Raw genomic sequence first — 19189 nt, 5'->3', positions numbered from 1 at the left:
ATTTTACAAATCTTTAGCGTCCCCTTTCTTATGGATTAGGATTATGTTATCGTTCTTTCAAGATTCCGGTACGCTCAAAATCACAAGGCATTGCGTATACACGGTGGCTAGTTTTTCTAGAACAATCTGCCCACCATCCTTTAACAAATCAGCTGTTACCTTTTCCTCCCTAGCTGCCTTCCCTATTTGCATATCTCCCAAGGCTTTTTTTACTTCTTCCGGCGTTACCTGTGGAATTTCGAATTCCTCTAGACTATTCTCTCTTCCATTATCGTCGTGGGTGCCACTGGTACTGTATAAATCTCTATAGAACTCCTCAGCCACTTGAACTATCTCATCCATATTAGTAATGATGTTGCCGGCTTTGTCTCTTAACGCATAGATCTGGTTTTTGCCAATTCCTAGTGTTTTCTTCACTGCTTTTAGGTTTCCTCCGTGCCTGAGAGCATGTTAAATTCTATCTATAATATACTTCCTTATGTCAGCTGTCTTACGCTTGTTGATTAACTTCGAAAGTTCTGCCAGTTCTATTCTAGGTGTAGAGTTAGAGGCTTTCATACATTGGCGTTTCTTGATCAGATCTTTCGTTTCCTGCCATAGCTTACTGGTATCCTGTCTAACGGAGTTACCACCGACTTCTATTGCACACTCCTGAACGATGCTCACAAGATTGTCGTTCATTGCTTCAATATTAAGGTCTTCTTCCTAAGTTAAAGCCGAATACCTGTTCTGTAGCTTGATCTGGAATTCCTCTATTTTCCCTCTTACCGCTAATTCATTTATCGGCTTCTTATGTACCAGTTTCTTCCGTTCCATCCTTAGGTCTAATCGAATTCGAGTTCTTAACATCCTATGGTCATTGCAGCGCACCTTGCTGAGCACGTCCACATCTTGTATGATGCCAGGGTTAGCGCAGAGTATGAGGTCTATTTCATTGCTAGTCTCGCCGTTCGGGCTCCTCCACGTCCACTTTCGGCTATCCGAAAGTGGATTCCTAGTGCCTATGCCATATTCCCCCACAGACTGTCTCCAGCCTGCTTCTTGCCTACCTTGGCATTGAAGTCGCCCATCAGTATAGTGTATTTTGTTTTTACTTTACCCATCGCCGATTCCACGTCATCATAGAAGCTTTCGACTTCCTGATCATCATGACTGGATGTAGGGGCGTATACCTGTACAACCTTCAATTTGTACCTCTTATTAAGTTTCACAACAAGACCTGCCACCCTCTCGTTAATGCTATAGAATTCCTGTATGTTACCAGCTACATGCTTATTATTCAGGAATCCGACTTCTAGTTCTCGTCTCTCCGCTAAGGCCCGGTAGCACAGGACGTGCCCACTTTTTAGCGCTGTAAATGCTTCATTTGTCCTCCTAACTTCACTGAGCCCTATTATATCCCATTTACTGCCCTCTAATTCCTCCAATAGCACTGCTAGACTCGCCTCGCTAGATAACGCTCTAGCGTTAAACGTTGCCAGGTTGCGCTTGTCCTTGTCCGTCTTTCTTGTTTCCGTGGTTTTATTCGCGCTAAGCTACTACTTCAAATATAGACGACCAACTAGCCCAACAATCAACTCTTCTAAGATTCCAATGGCTGCCTGTTCGGACCCAGGTATTCTTAGCACCCTCTGCTGTGTCACAGGTCTGACCGCCGCCATGGTCAGTTGCTTCGCAGCTGCTGGGGATTGAGGGCCGGGGTTTGATTTCTACACAGTGACTTTAAAGTCGGGACGCCAATACCAGGACGCAGATTGCCTGTCCCGCTACCCAGTCGAAGACGCGACCTCTACGTCTGATACTGACACTGACGCCTGTGTTCTCTCTGTTTTTCCACTGCTCCATGTCACCGACGAGCAGCGCCGTGACCCGTCCTTGCGTATCATCACTGACCGCCTGGAATCGCCACTCACCGACAGTTCCCTTCGCTTATTCACACTTCAAGATGGCTTACTCTCCAGCCACAACCTTCACCCCGACTGCCCTGCATTACTCCTTGTGATCCCTGAACACCTTCGCTCGGCTGTTCTCCACGAACTTCACAAGCTCCCCACTGCCGGTCACCTGGGTGTGTCACGTACCTACGACTGGATCAGCCAACGCTTCTTTTGGCCAGGGCTTGCTCGCTCTCTTCGAAGATACGTAGCTGCGTGTGAAAAATGCCAGCGACGCAGGACGCTATCGACGCTCCCGGCTGCGTACCTTCAACCACTCGACATTCCTGCGGAACCATTCTTTAAAGTTGGTTTGGACTTACTTGGCCATTTTCCTCTTTCTACCTCTGGGAACAGGCGGATCGCTGTGGCCATGGATTACGCCACGCGCTGCGCCATCACCTGAGCGCTTCCTACTAGCTGCGCCACAGATGTCGCCAATTTTCTTCTACACGACGTGATTTTATTACATGGAGCTCCACGACAACTTCTCACTGACCGTGGCCGGACATTCCTATCAAAAGGCATCGCGGACATGTTGCAGTCCTGTGCCACTAGGCACAAGCTATCCACGTCATGCCATCCGCAAACAAATGGCCTCACGGAGCGTCTCAGTCGCTATCTCACAGACATGTTCGCGAAATATGTCTCTTCAGACCACACTGACTGGGACCTCGCTCTACCGTCAATCACATTTGCTTCTAATTCCTCGCGCCACAACACAGCCGGTTATATCCCATTTTTCCATCTGTTCGCCCGAGAACTAGCGCTGCCCATTGACACAACCATCCCAGTTCACGCGGCACCGACCAGTGAATATGCACTTGACGCCATCACCAGCTGTGCCCACGCAAGGGAAATTGCCCGTGACCACCTTCTGAAATCCCAAGACAGTCAAAGGCGTTTTTACGACCAGCGACACCGAGACGTCCACTTCCCGCCTGGTTGTTTGGTGCTTCTATGGTCTCTGTCACGTCAAGTAGGCCTGTCAGAAAAACTGCTGTCTCGTTACACGGGCCCGTATCGAGGGCTTCGTTCTGTGACTCCCGTCACCTACGAGATCGCCCCTGACGCTCCATCTGCTTCCCAGTCCAGTGATATCGTGCACGTTACACGACTTAAGCAGTATCACCCTCCCAGTGATGACATTTAGACGCTCCGGGACGTCGCTTCTGCCGCCGGAGGATTATGCTACACGCGTGTGATATTTGCTTGCTTGAACGAGGTTCGTGGGCGGCATCAATCAAGAAAAGAGGAGGAAGAACAAACTGGGCTCGCGCTCTTAATCTAACTGGCCAGCGCTGGAATTCATGGCCGTGGTGCTGGCATTACGCAAATTAGGACCATCAATTACGTCAGCCGTGATAGTCACTGATTCGTTATCATTGTGCTCATCCCTTACTGCTTCTAGTGATTCTCGCGTGATGAGGACGTTTCAATCATTGGTACCTGGGTACTTGAGAAGCGTGCGTTTAATTTGGGTGCCTGGCCATAAAGGACTAATCATAAATGAAATTGCAGACTCTCTAGCCAAGGCATCGATAAGTGGCCCGATTCTCCCTTGCTGCCCTTTGACTGCTCATGTTACTGCTGCTAGATTTCGCAGGAGTGTCATTATACAGGCAGTATCAGGCTCCGTAATTACCAACTCTGTGGATTACCGACATCTCCTACACCATTGGCACAGAGTGTACCTGCATTGAACTTCTACCTCCACAGGTGTGGTCTGGTCCCCTCACCATTATGCTCATTCTGTGGCGAAGTGGAGACAATAGACCATTTCTTGTTGTCTTGCAGACGTTTTTCTATTGTAAGAAAACTACTTGAAATCCCGCTTCGGTCTTTTGGTCTAACTTGTGGGAGTCCTTCGGTCTACCGGGGCGCAGTCGCTGCTGTGCCTAAGGCTCCGGACTTATTCGCCATTGCGAGGAAAACCTCTCCCAAATGCCTACCCCTCGACCGCGCGCCGCGGCCGCGTCCCGTGACGTCATGCTACGCGGCCCTGCGATTGGGTCGTGGGGCGTGACGTTGGGAAGAAGCCCCGACTGGGGACGATCGCCGTGCGCGGGGAGTGGTGCTGCGACAGGGACGGGCGCCGGTCACGAGAGGCAAGCTGCAAGGTACGTGAGCGACCAGCTATTTGCGTCCCCCAACGCCCCGGCCTGGGGACGTTCACGTGCTTTGTCAGCTTGCGTAAGTGTGGCTTGCTGAGTGGCTTTGCGTTCCGCCCTTGCGGTAGTCGCAGGTGCTCAGTGCGTCACATTTTGCGTGTCCGAACCGTCGCAGACCATTGTCGGTGACGGGAAGCGCTAGGTAGCGTTTGCGAACGCATTTCGGCCCGCGCGCGTAAACCATTGTTCGACGCGGCGTGTATCCCGCCTTCCTCGCCATCGGGAAACGCGGGCGCCGAGTGTACTCCGTGTGTTTGGGTGCAGTCTGGCACATGTTGGCCATTGGGGATCAATAAACGCCTTAACTGTCCTGGACGCCGTGTGTTCCTGGGAGAGCGCCCATGCGTACGGCCAGAGCCGTCCAGGTCTTTCGGCTCGGTGCTCGAACCTGCGGTGGGTCTATCGCCGTGCGCCGTCGTGCCGCGTCGTGAGGCTCCACTTCTCGGGGGCCACTTGGCGACGCCGTGCGCGGAGACGTACTGTGAGCCCACAAACTTTATCAGTGTCTGTGATCCTATCTTTTGGAGCCTACATTATTGGGTTCAGTCACACAAATGTTTGCTTGGCAATCCAAAATTACCTCCTTGAAACCAATCGATAGTCATGTTAGACTGATCGTTCTCCCTCCCAGCCATAGGTTTCTCTTATTTCTTATCTATTATTATTATTATTATTATTATTATTATTATTATTATTATTATTATTATTATCTAATACCCGGTTTTCTTCTGATTATTTCCTTTTTTCTCCAAACACAAAGCGTTTACTTTTAAACTCCAACGCTCAAATTGTTAACTCCCTTGTTGTTATTATTTTTATGCACCTAATTGAACCACCCGATTCATGGCCAATGCCCCATTGTGGGTATGTGCCACGGCCACTCTGGACAGCAACAACAATCGCTGTTTTCAATATAACCTATAAATAGTTGGTCGTCTTACTGACTCGTCCTTCGCGTAACAATAGTAATTGCCTTCCCATTGCCAAAGGTGCTGCAAACGAATTCTTGAACGCTACGTACGGTCAAAGAAGGTAAAGTATGCCTTTTTTTATAAAATAATATGCTCGTATGTCTCAAACATTGTACGCAATATAACTGATATCAATGCTTCCATGTTTTCTGTCTATTTAATAGGTAAAGAAAATATAACAAGAACTTTACAACTATATCAGTTTGAAACCAGCAAAGCTGTCCATGCCGCTGATATGAAAAATGTAAAGGCCATGAAATGAACAAGTTGAGCACAAATAGTTTAACGAAACTTTAACCTCCCTGCCTTTCTCTTACTTGCATCTCTCTCTGCCTGTCATTCAATAACATTGTGCACATTTTTGTACATATGCAACGACGTGAGAAAAATTTCTATGACGCTGTCCTTTGTTATAATGTATTGCGCAGGAGCAGCTTCACAGGTCGTCTATTGTTCGTAATTGCTCCGAAATTATAGACGCAACAGAGAGCGCATATGAAATGCCGGAGTTCTGCAATATATAGGCGGGCGAGTCGAATGAAAGTGAGCCAAAGTGAATATGTGACAAACGAGGTACTTTATTTAAAAGTAGTCTGCATGAGCACTTACACATTTGTCCCATTGACTAACGAGTCGCATTCTCCGCGTCTCATAAAACACCTTGGGTTGCTGCTTCAAAAAGTCTAACTCATCCTTTCACGTCATCATCGGACACGAATCTGGTTCCTTTTGGCTGTTCTTCAATTGCCCCAAAATGTGGAAGTCGCAATGCGACATGTTTGGGCTGTATGGCGAATGTTGCAGCGTTTCCCACTTGAACTTTGCCAGTCTTGTATTAACCACATCATCGACGTGGAGACGGGCATGCTCATGGAGCAAGATGACCCCATTCCTAAATTTTCCACGTCGTTTGTTCTTGATTGCGACACGCAGCCGATCCAAGGTTTCACAATATCGGAAACGATTGACAGTCTCTCCAGGTTTAGCAAATTCGATCAATAACGGGCCCTGACGATCCAAAAGAAGTCAACAACACCTTTCCGGTAGAAATGACGGCCTCTGCTTTCTTTGGGGATGGTGAATTCAAATGTTTCCACTCTAAGCTTTGCCGTCCTGTTTCAGGCTCGTAGTAGTGGCACCATGATTCGTCCCCGGTCACAATTGCAGACAAAAAGTCGTGACCCTAATTTTGATACCAGATTAGATGAGCCAAGGCAGCGCCGAACCTCTCTGTCTTCTGGAGGTGGTTCGAAATCTGGGATATTCATTCCGCACACAGGAGCCGATAACCGAGATGTTCATGAAGTATGGTGTGACCCGAACCATGACTGATGTTCACACGCCCTGCCAAATCATCGATGCTTATCCTCCGTTCTTGTCTAATCAGCCATTGTAGTTGTGTTGGGGATGATTGCACGGTGGCTTTGACCCGGTCTTGGATGATGATGGCAACTTTCACGTCCTTCTTAGAAACGTTTGCTCCAACGCTTCACAGTGCCAAATGAAATGCAATGTTCACCGTACACGTCAGCTACACGTCGACTGATTTATTTTTGAAAAACACCTTCAGCTGTAAGAAACCTGACGACGTCAACGCTCTTCCACTTTTGGAGTGTCCATTATGTCACGCAACCATGTCCAACCCAGTGTATGAGGGCATTAGAGAACATTTATCCTGACACCTGCCGGTCACTTGTAAATGAGAGATGTCTCTGTGCTACGCGCATGCCTCGCAGATAACGTACAGGACCATTATTGACGGGATGGGTTGCTCCAGGCACGTACCCAGGGGGGGGGGGGGGGGGGCCGGGGAGGCGCGGCCTCCTCCCCTCCCACCCGAAATTGGGCGGCATACCTCCCCCCCCTTCCTTGCCCCCACGCTACGTACCATTCCTCACACACATTCCTAAACCACCGCCAAATTAATGTTGAGGCTGGGCAGCTACTCGGCCGTCATCATTTCGCTGCCCTTTTCAGTACTTTTGAATATCGGTGGTTATCGGCACCTCCTGGTGTGTGAAGGCCACTTTTCTCATAGATTCGGTGACCGCGCGATTAACTCGAGGTGCGTTCAGTTGTCACCGTCTATTCAACGGTCACGCGCATCGCTGTTGCTTCGTTAGTTCAACCTTCTTTATTTAGACTGATTCAGGGATAAGGAAAGGGATTCGGTTCGCAGTCAGCTCGTCTGTATATGGTTGTGGAATGATTTGCAGCCGGAGAAAATGCCAGTTGCTTTTAACTTTTCTTTTTGATTCATTACTTCCTCGAGTGACGGCTCGCCGCTACGCTGGCAGATCCTCGGAACCATATGGTCATGATATGGGTTAGATAATATGGAAAATAAGATTATGCGAAACAGGGTCCATCATCAAACCTTGCAATAACCGTTAAATGCATAAGCAATATGAATGTCAACCGTTACCTTGTCTGGTTTTTCCCTAATTGTACAGCACTTTTCGTGCAAAATTGGCAACTGGAAACAAGAGTCGCAAGGAGTTGAGAAGTTAAGCCATTTGCTAAGGGAAAGAGCCAAGGCAACCACCAAACAGGAAAGAAAAGCGAGAAGTAACAAATTTAACCTTTCTTTCTGAAAATATTTATGGATCAACATCTTTTTATTTAAAATGGAAGGAGAGAAAACGCCGCAGGAAGTGGAGAACGATTCCGTGTATTTTGAATGACGCTTCTACAGTTATCAGTCGATCCGCCTGACGTAGCCACTTCATTGCTGTGCTTATGTGTAGGTGTTTTTCTAACCTTCCACGGTGGGCGCAGTACGTTTAGAACCGCAGCGTCCTGCGCTGTACGTAGTTGTACGGGACCGGCGGCCACGCATCGTTAATCAACTTTCCAAATAACAATACGAGTCGGTTTTACCTTTGAACTTCGTTGAGCAGTAAACGAGGGATCCAAAAGAACTGTGATTGTTCCGCAAATATATATTTCTCTATAATTCTCCAAGAGCTAATTAAGATAATGCTACTATAGTCGGACACAACTTAAGTCTGCAGTGAAGCGCTGCCCACGCCCTCATAACCACCAGGCACTGTTCCTCCGCGAGGCTGCAAATCATTCGAACTCCAAACTTTTCTTGTTACCAGAGTAAGGCAGTAACCACAATAATAAAATTATTAGCGCGTAATTTTATACGTTTTCCCTCACCTGTTATAGTGGAATGGCGAATGCCTAATCCTTTATTGAACTGAAATAACGTGCTTGCTTCGCTGCAACTATGTATTTTCAAGTTTGACTTCTGTTGGCAGTGAAGTTTCATGAGTAAAACGGGCTAAGCAATGAAATGAACTGTACCGAAGACTTTTGAAGAGTCAAATTCTCAGACTCCATACACTTTGTCCATGTCTGTTGCACACCTCATTGCTTCCGTCAATGAAAAGGCTCTTCAAGAACAGCAGACGCTCCGGATGTATCAAGTACGACGCCATTTTGAAAAGATTGGATGACAACGATTTTTTTTTGCTTCTGTGATTGGCTGGCGGAGTAACGCAACCTCGCGCGGTCCGTGTGCCTTGGTTGCCAACTGCTGTTTTTTTTAAGCTGCAATCTATTATAGGAATCATTATTTTGCACTTTCGCTTGTTTACTCGTACTTGACAGTGTTCTTCGTGCGCTTCTTTCCTGCACGAGTCCATTTCACGTGGTTCCTTGTTTGCCATGTGAAGTAGAGGTGTACCTCAAAGGCATATCTGGGAGATACACCTTATTTCATTTCTCTTTTGCTGGTTTACGCGCCTTTATGGCGAATGGTGGGCGTTATTCACATTTTTTCTAGTAAAGCAACCCCCCCCCCCCCTCATTTGCGTAGAAGGTTACCTTGGGTTGGGCACCCCCCGAAAAAAATTCCTGGGTACGCGCCTGAGTTGGCCCACTTTCATTTGACAGGCGTTCGTGCATTAGAAATGTGAAGATACAATGGAATATACAAATGCGAAAATACAGCTTGCTAAAGGGCAAGAAAGTGTCACTGGAAAGAAAGTTTACTGCACGTATACACAAAACCTAGCAACAAGATATTTCAATATACGTATAGGTCTCCAATAAATCTGCGTATCTAAGAAAAATTCCCTGTATATAATGCGTCAAACAAGGCAAATAAACATGTTGCGCAACCACAGATCACAGCACCCCCTCCCTCCATTCTTCCTGATGTATCGCGCGTGACAGGAGGCGGCGCGCTTCCTCCCCGTTTTTCTCCCTTGTGCACGCTAGACTCAGCCACAATCGTCGGCTCACCCATCAGGTTTGTCACCCATCAGCATCAGGTTTGTTTAGAGGCATATCAGCATAAAAATGTACGCATTTAAAATTGGTTCATATTGAAAATGTCCTGAACACAAGACTTAAGTATTTCCTATATTTTATGCATTTTATCGTAATGTTTTTTTCTCGCAATTATTTACAGAGAGTAAATCCTTCCATGGCCGTTTTCAGGGCAACAAACAGAAAACGTTTTCCAAAGCAGTAAACAGCGTGCGAACATAACGAAAGTAAGCTTCCTACAGTGCCTACGCGCCGCATCTTTCTTTCTCGCAGGAGCCACAGCCTCGCTCAGTAGCTTTGAACTTTTCGCAGACGCTTCGAGCAACAAGCGCGCACAAATAAATGTGAATAAATGCGACATTTTTTTTCTTTATACACGTGCGTTACTTCGCAATTACTCATCCAGTGCTCCTGCGGCAACTTTATTGCTCACATTTGAAGAACGCAGTGTAGCAGGCTCAGCACATTGCGAAACGTGCTTGTTGTACCGGCGCAGGACATACAAAATACCGAAACTATAAATGAGCTCGCGATACAACGATGCTCTAGAACAGGATTTTGAACTGATAAACGAACCAAAATGTTTTGTTAAACTGACCTGCCAAATCTCTGTTCCACTTGTTGAGTCAAGCGGAGGCGGACGCCTGCTAAAAGGTGGAAATATCGATGGCGCATAAGCAGGATGCTTCGCAACGTAGTTTTTTTTTCTGTTACCAACGGAGTGGCTGCTGCAGATTCTCGAGTTTTCGTTTGGTTGCAACGGCCCTCCGTCAGGGCTATGCAACACAATTACAGCAGAACAAAATTGTCGCACTTTCTCATGCGAGCCGCTGTGTTGTGGGGAATGCAAGTAATTCGATTACCCAACACGTTGAACGGCCCGTATCCAGTGCTCTCACCTTTCCCTTTCATACGATCGCGACGGAAATCAGTAAAACTGAACGTTGTTATTCAGTCCTTCACGTTCATGGCAATTTACAACACAACTGTAGCGTCGATTGCGGCGTTTCTTCGTAGTGCGCGGAGCTATCGCGGTTGCCGTCGTTTCCGCCATCGGTCTGAAGAGTGAGCCAGCAAGCGCTTTATGGCAGTTCGTCGGCGCGTCCGACTAGCGTAGAAATTCATAGCTCTCTGTCTGAGTGTTAAATGCGCAAAACACTCACAATATGGACCAAAGTGTAGTTAAATCGTTGTTTCGCAGTCGCTAGCTGCATAGGCAACTTAGCAAAGGAGTCGGGCTTCGTACTACTCAATTGCTGCCTCTCCGCACCGGCAGGTGGCGCTACGCGTCTTGCAAAGCTCCAGAGTCTGACGTCTATTAGCGGCTGAATGGATGGATGGATGTTATGAGGGTCCCCTTTTGAACGGGGCGGTGGGTTGCGCCACCAAGCTCTTGCTATTATACTGCCTAATGTCCTACCTAGGTGAAACAATGAAAAAAGAAAAAAAAACACTGAATTACCACGCCCAAATTTTCTGATCCCCTATTGCGAACTGTGCTTTTGTACGTCTCCGTCTTTTGTCGTTTCCCTACTTTTCTTCCACCAATCGCCTCTTACTTAGTTAGCGGCGAGAATTTGGAGTGGCGCCCTCTCGCGAGTGACGTCGCGGCCAGGATGCCGCTCTCTCCGGCTCGCTCGGCTGCCGCGCGCGCTCGTTTTCTTGGTGCGTGCTTGGGGTATTGGTGGCTTGAGCCGTACTTACAAAAGGTTATTTCGGATTATTTTTGTGCCATGCGTGGACAACAGTTTCTTCTTTGAAACCGCATGAGTCATGAAAATTTGCGACTTGTATATCGCAAGCTATGTAGCGCTGAAGGGGTCTACTTGTCTTGCAATGCATATATGCACCCTGTCTGTTCATAAATGTTGCTTAAAAATAATGTCTGCAAGTTCAACATGCGAAGTTATTTATGATGCTCCTCTAAACACTTAACATTCCCTTATTACTTAAGTATGAGAGCCATAGCATTTTACATGGATGAAATACCTTCATATTTGGTGTCAACATTATAAATCCGTATAGAAGAACACTACCCAGCGAAGCTTTCATCATAATTCTTATCACTCTGGTAAGTTGTTTTAATCAAATGAGGCAACTGTATTAAGGCCTGAATGGAAGAGATAGGCGCGCTTTTTGTGTGAGAAGGTTTGGTACTACTTTCACCGTGCTCTGAAATAGGCACCCAGAAACGCATTGGCTGTTAACACGACGGCGCATCGTGTGTGTGTATATATATATATATATATATATATATATATATATATATATATATATATATATATATATATATATATATATATATATATATATGCTTCACGAATACCACAACAGCAATCACTTGAAAGAAAATTTCGCGTTTAAGATCGAGAAGCAATCAAATGCGAGCGATGAAATGTGTAATAGTGACCCTCAGTAGCTTTTATCGACGATATAGCACACCCTTCCCGCAACGGACACAACTGACTGTCGTTATGGCGAGGCGCGCATTGTTGGCAAAACCCAGCAGTTCGCTACAACTTCGAATTGAAACTATGAAGTAGCTCTTTACAGCTCCAATTACAATGCCTATAGCATACTCGAGGCACTACAGCGCAGCTTAGGCTGCGTTGAAATGGAAAATGCAAACACATTCTGCCTCAACATGTCTCGATCCTGCGTTCTTTAATTACACAGACTGAAAACTATTTGCTTCGTCAGTGCATAAAAGAAAACCTCGCGTACCCGCCTCTTAAAGAAGACACCACAAGTCTCACATGAACACTTGACCTCCACTTAGAAACAATGATATATTAAATATGTGCAACACTACTAATGAATGGGCCTTCAGCTTCTTGCTGGCTGCAGCGAAGCGGTCGAAAAGGCATATTTCACTCAAATGTTTGACCGGAGCAGCCTGTGTCAGTTCTCCGAACAGATTCATCATGTCTGTTTCTCAAGCAAGAAGCACCAGTTAATTGTTCAAGTGAGTTGAACGTGTAGCACGGAAAGTAAAAAAATATTGGGACATTCCTTTCTGTGTGCTGCAAACAGCTGTGAACCTCAATCAGCTTTGATTCAAGTTACCACCACTTAAATTTAACCGGCGAAGTACGGCCTAATTTTGAGAACCAGTTAAAAACGCAAGTGGTGCTGGCTGAATCTAAACTGCAGTGGTAGTTAAGTCCTCGTGTTACTGCCGAGGGTTTCTGTAAAGAAATAAAAAAATTCGATATTATACCGTGAACTATTCGTCGTGAGCAAACATGTTTTAGCGGGTTAAAAACAAGATAAATGTTGTAGAAGTCATATATAGTCAGCGTTTAATTGTGACAGGCACATTGCGCCATGGTGGGTATGGAACTTTAACTAGATTCTTATGTTCTGTGCTTTGGGTCTGTGCTTTTGTTATACACGTGAGCTACCACTGGAAAGTGTAGATCCGCGCATGAAAAATCCGTAATTGGCTGGTCTGAGCTCCCTCGGGTGGTACTATAGCGTTGCCTTCGAGAAATGTATTGTCTAGGAAATAAGCTCCTTGATTACGTTTTCGCGAAAAAGGACATCGTAAAATATATATTTGAGAGGCCCGTCATAAGTATACAAGCATTGGGAACGAGTGCGAACAAACAGAAAGACTGCAGAAGGCGTCCGGACACCGCGCGAACTGCAGCAGACGACAGGCACGAATCCGTGCCCTGACGTCACGCGAGCGGCGCTCGCAGCGCCCCTCTAGGTCGTTTTCAGGGCTAATACCCATAAAGATTCAGAATTGAAATCCATGCACTCCGTAGACTCCGCGGCTACCTCGAGATGCCGCGACGAGCCCGCTTGCCATTAGCTCACCATCAAACCCCCTTGAAACTTTGTGCTAGTATGGGGCTTTGCGTAACGATATGTGACTCTTGGTGCATGGGCGTTGCCGCGATATCCAGCCCGATGTCGCAGTGTTCGAGCTGAAATGTCATTTCGAGCGTGAAAAGGAAATTCTAGACAAAATCTAGCATGATTTCCGGCGCCGGCGGTTGTTTTGATCGGCGGTGCATGACAGCACGAAAAAAATCCGGGGGTAGCTGAAGCCCCATAAGCCCTCACCCTCCCCCCCTGGCTGTCACCGAGTCACATCTCAGGCGGCCGCGTACGACAACGTCGTGTGTGCGCTTAACCCGACATCTGCCGCTTTGGTCCGCGACATTTTGCTAGCTCCTCCGCCCGATGATCGGTACGACACCCTTAAGCGGGAGTCGCGACGGATTCAATATCTCCTCTCATCGGAGGAACTTGGTGACAGAAAACTGACTAAGCTGCTTCGCCGCATGACACAACTCCTGGTAACCAGTCCATCAGTAGCAGACTCGTAAATCCTTCGGGAGCTCTTCTTCCAGTGTCTACCGAACCAGGTACGCATGATTTTATATGCCTCACCTACTACGACATCTGTCGAGGCCTTAGCGACGATGGCAGACGAGATTATGAATTCTTTCCATCCAGTGATATCCGCTGTTGGCCGTTGCAATTCACTCGTGGCGACACGACCCCAGTTACAGCAGCACTTTGACCATCCGTTGGATGCCTTACGCTTCGTGCGAATAGCCATCGAAAAGGGCGTCGCAGACCAAGGTCAAGAGTGACAGATTTCTGGCCATACGTTTTAATGCTGGAACCGTTGACGGCAGTGAGAAAGAACGTGTCGTGACGATGTCTTCTGCCGGAAATGCCCGTAATTGCGAGCGATGCCGCTGGATCGCTCGCAAGTACGGGCATTTCTGGGCCTCATCAATTATTATCGCCGTTTTATTCCTCGTTGTGCTTCAGTTTTGCAGCCTCTGCACATTGTACTCTCTGGCACACACGAGCTAGCACGCCTATTTCTTGGACTAATGCTGCAGAATCTGCTTTTATCTCTGCCAAGAACGCCCTTGCTACCACTACTCTACTGGCACACGCGTCACCAGACGCTCTAATGTCCGTTGTGGTGGACGCCTCTGACACAGCTGTTGGCTTTGTGTTTCAACAACTGGTTGGCAAGACATGGCAGCCTATATCTTTCTTTTCAAGGAATCTGACGCTGCAAGAAACCCGCTACAGCACTTTCGGTCGCGAATTGCTAGGACTCTACCTCGCAGTCCGCCACTTCCGTCACAACTTCGAAGGGCGTCAGTTCTTTATTCTCACCGACCACAGACCACTCATTTAAGCTGTTACCTCCAACAGTTCCTCACACACTCCCCGCGGAATTCACTAGCTTGCATATATCTCCGAATTCAGTACTAATATTCGGCACATCAGTGGTGTCGATAATCCCATAGCTGACGCTCTGTCTCGGATCCATATAAATGCAAGCCAAGTCAATCGTTCCGGCATTGACTTCCTTCCGCCTCGCTAACGCTCAACGCACAGACCGTGAACTTCAAACACTCCGGACTGCCAACGATTCTCTGCGCTTCGAAGATATCTTCGTCACAGTGCAACGTCACAGTGATATGCGACATGTCTACGGGTCGTCCCCGACCGCACGTTCCACAATTTCGGCAGCAAGTTTTTCACGCACTGCACTCCTTATCGCACCTTGGAGTACACCTCACACAACGTCTCGTCACTTCCCCCTATCTTTGGCCGCGTATGAACGCTGACGTCCGTTGCTGGGCTCGGGCATGCATACAGTGCCAGCTTGCCAAGGTCAATCGACACACTATGAGCGCGCCTGGTAATTTTCCTCCACGAGACGTCCGTTTCAACCACGTTCACATCGATATCGTTGGTCCGCTACCACCGTCCTCGAACCAACGATACACACTCACTTGTGCCGACCGCTTTACCCGCTGGCCTGAATCAATGTGACGCGCTCACATTACTGCAGAGCCTGTAGCTCAGGCCATCTTAAACACCTGCATTTCTCGTTACGGCGTGCCACACACCATAACGACATACAGAGGAAGATAATTTGACTCCTCCCCCTTTCAAGCTCTCTCCCATCTCCCGGTTGTAACGCGCATACAAACGACAGCTTATCACCCAAGTTCCTGTGGCACGGTAGAACGCCCCCACCGTCAACTGAAAGCAGCACTTCGTGCCCATGACTCCATGATTCCATGAAAAGAGCGCCTGCTTTTGGTTCTACTAGGTATTCGCACAGCTGTGAAAGCGTATGCACAGTGCTTCTCAGCAGAACTCGTTTTCGGCACGACACTTCGCGTACGCAGTGAGTTCTTCGCCTCGGAACCACCATCTGCTGACCTACAATCCCACGCCGACTGCCTTTGCATTACAATAGCCACTGTTATACCACCGCCGCTTCGTGACGACCGCAGAAATGTTTACATGAGCCCATATTTACTTCAGAGCAATCACGTATTTATCCCTGACGACGCTGCTCGCGCGCCTTTGCAAGCTCTTCACGACGGTCCCTTCAAAGTCCTCAACCGCGACGCCAAGTTTTTCACACTTCTTGTCAGCGGACGCCAAGCGACAATTTCGATCGACCGCTTGAAGCCAGCTTATCTAGACTCTGGTAGTGCCATCTCCACAACTTAAACCGCTCAACGGCGGTGCCTTAATCGCTAGGGGGGAGTCATGTAGTGGACAGCACTCATAGAGCACCTTGGTAGAAGGGGCTGGACTAGCGCCATCAGGTATATAGGATCAACGATGGTAGCAGCAACATCAACGCAATCACCTGATAAATAAATGGCAATTCTTTGTGGGCAGTCTGTTCCTACACTGTTAAAACACACAAAACAGGCAATACATTTCGGGTAATAGTATCTGAACATGGAACCTGGCAGTATTTGGTATCTGGATAGCTGCAAAAACACATCTCTTCACCATACATCGATGATCCTTTCTCTGTGGAGCAGATCGATGATCGATGATTCTGTGGACTTAGGAGCAAGAGCCCCTGTCAGGCCAAATGGCCTTTAGCTCTTGTTTCCTCTTTCTGTAATGAAGAAAGGAAATGAACTTCAAACTTCAAACTGTGAAAAACCCTGGTGACGTCATCAAATTCCTGGAAACAGGAGCTCCTTGCCCCATGCCTCTGTTTAGCATTGCCGTAGATGACTTATTCTACTCTTTGGAGGATGACACTTTGATGAGGTTTGTGCAGGACTGCATACAGAATGACAATGATGAACTGTGTTTCCAAGTGTGGTGTTTCTGTGGCGGCATTTCTGAAACTGCTGTCCGTGTATTTATCCTCGACGCTAATCGCTTGATGGGATGAAGTTTATACCCAGAGACTGGGAGTTTGCATAGGTTCCCACGTGGCGCCAATACTTAGTGAAATTTACCTGTGTAGGATCAATCGTGACCTAACCGGCGTTTTGGAAGGTTTCGTGTTAAAAACGATGTGTTATGTTGACGAATATCTTGTTTTTGTTGAAGCGAACGGCTGCGTCAGTACTAGATTGAATGTGCTCAAAATATTTAAGGAGAAGGGTCGTGGACTGAACTTCACCTTTGAAGTACCTTGAGGAGCAGATTATACAGTTTCTGGATCTATATATCCTAATTGGGGGTGAGCAAGCTTGTTGAGTGTATTCACCGAAGTCTGTGAAGCCCATTATGGATTTCCATTCCTATCACTCGAAGCTAGTGAAGAACGGTATTGCCACATCCTGTTTACAAGCCGCATTGCGCAAGTCCTGCCCGCATCGAATGAGTGAAGCTTTTTCTAACCAACTCAACAGGCTCAGGCAATCAAGTTATCCAGTAAGTACTTTAGCCTCGCTCAGTGAAAGATTACTGAGCAACCTAAAATTGGAAGCAAAATATGTCATGACAAGAGAGGTCAACGGTAAAGATAAGCCAGTCGCCAGTATGCCATATCTGCACAACTTGTCTCACCGAATGAAAAAGGTGGGTAATAGATTTGGCGCAAATGCCGTCTTCTCGGCAAGAAGCAAATTAGGCCGTATCTAGGCAGCGGTAGGGAGAAAGGTTGAAGAGAATACACAGAAGTGGAGTGATTGTGATGTAAAACACCGTGACGGGTTGGTTGAGTGTGGAAAGGGTGTAGTGTATCATATTACCCTGTCTCGCGGGGAAATAGTACATCGGCCAAACAGGACGGTGTTTGAACAACCCATTCATGGACCACAGAGCTTCTTTGAAAGGGCAAAGAATGTAAGTGCAAATCGTTGCTAAAAGAAACTAAGGTGCTGTCAAGACAGCATGATAGGATGGCGAGGGAGATTGCTGAAGCATTCTTTATGCATAAGTGCGGTGAGATGTGCATAGCGAGGCCATCGGTGAGTCTGCACGAACTAGCAATTGATTATTTAACCACTAAGCTTGAAGGTGCCACAGGTTTTTATGCCAGGGTATCTATTTGGCGTGTTTTTCAACACAAATCATTGTTGCTACCCTGCACTTGTCCGTGTTTTCTATCTCGTCCCTGTTAATTTGCGCCATTCTTCTTTGAGTATGGATTACCAACACACTTAACAGTTAGTGGTGGTGGTGGTGGTAACAACTTTATTGAGACTCTGCTCAGTTATGATCTGGCAGGCCCAAGTCCTAGAATGGCCCCTCACGGGGAGCGACCCTTTCGGCCCAGGCAACGAGGGCTTTTTGTACTTTTTCATCCGGCGTTCTGAGCAGCTCTTCCCACGCCTGTTGTGAGGGAGCTGGCAGGAGCGACCTGTGAGAGTCGCTCCTGCCAGCTCCCTCACAGTTAGTAGCTTTCCAAACCATTGGGGGTATGAGCCACTTAAGGCTCATACGCTCATGCCTCCGTAAGCAATGTCTCATACCCCCGTACGTAAGCAAAATTTGCAATGGCTCATAACCCCATCAGACAGAAACTACAAGAGCTCAGCCAAGTGAAGCAAACAGTCCATGCATTCATTGAAATCACCCATACAGCACACAGAACAGGATTCATTTCAATAAACATAAAGCTCAAAACAAGCATCCCAACCATAATATAAGCGTTGCATACGCCCCTCAGCAGTTGTAGTGGTTGTTTTGCAACAACTTCGCTGGACAGCCACTTTCGCAAGGCGGAGATGGTGAGTCAATTTTTTAAATCATGAGTTTATGCCATTTATTTGCGCCGTCTGTATCTTTCTGATAGCCCGATCGATTGATCAATGAATCAATCGATTAATCCAAAAGGACCACTATGGTTGTTAAAAATTAGGCGCTTGATCGTCTGTACTTTATATCAGTTTATATCGTTTGTATATTATTCAATTCAATTTCATTTAGATGTAGTCATTATCTATCAGATTTTTGGAGCCCGGACAGAAAGATTGAAAAGTATTGACTGGGTCCGTTCAACAGGGCATGGCGTACAGTCATATCAATTCTATACTTGCACGGGAGAAAATCAGTGTGCAGGAAATGCAAGAAATGTACAGAAAATCACTTAACATAAAAAAGCCAAATATGTGCATAAAAGAAATTAACAAAATATACAAATATGTGCCGAGAGATTCACTGGATCACAACCTAAAGATATAGAGAAACGTAGTATTTCAGTAAAAGGTAAAACAGTGAAAGGTTATAAATATATGCTTCATATCTAAATGAAGGAGATCAATTCAACATCTGTGGCATTTTTGACCAACTCATTTAGAAATGTGTAGCCTAGCATTTGGTTACCTTAGGTCGTGAGGCTAACGCATAGCCCAACCGCGCACTTAGCGACGCCAATTTCCGAGCGTCAAAATACCGCCAAGGTGCAGATCGAGGTGCTACGTACACACAACAGGCGAAGAGGCAGAGGACCACCACGGTCACGGGGATCACAGCGAGGATTCCGAATCCAAAGGAAGATGTTCCTGTATTGAAGATAGAAAGAAAAAGAAAAATACATTTGCGCTGTTGACCGAATCATAACTTAGATAAC

At 46.9% G+C, this 19189-nt stretch overlaps 2 protein-coding genes across 6 annotated transcripts in view; one reads left to right on the top strand and one right to left on the bottom strand.

Annotated features, from left to right (window-relative positions):
• Positions 1-19189, top strand: part of LOC135918024 (uncharacterized) — a 474504-nt gene that overhangs the window by 162877 nt on the left and 292438 nt on the right. The gene's annotated exons all lie outside the window — the stretch shown is intronic.
• Positions 1-19189, bottom strand: part of LOC135918026 (uncharacterized) — a 194978-nt gene that overhangs the window by 92844 nt on the left and 82945 nt on the right. For both annotated transcript variants that reach the window (XM_065451698.2, XM_065451697.2), the window contains exon 4: positions 19043-19121. In XM_065451698.2, coding sequence (XP_065307770.2) covers positions 19043-19121 — 79 coding nt within the window. The remainder of the gene's footprint in view (positions 1-19042; positions 19122-19189) is intronic.

This window comes from Dermacentor albipictus, chromosome 7, assembly GCF_038994185.2.
Source record: "Dermacentor albipictus isolate Rhodes 1998 colony chromosome 7, USDA_Dalb.pri_finalv2, whole genome shotgun sequence".
Classification (NCBI taxonomy): Eukaryota; Metazoa; Arthropoda; class Arachnida; order Ixodida; family Ixodidae; genus Dermacentor; species Dermacentor albipictus.
The sequence above is the reverse complement of the archived record's forward strand: the minus strand, read 5'-3'. Positions and strand labels throughout refer to the sequence as shown.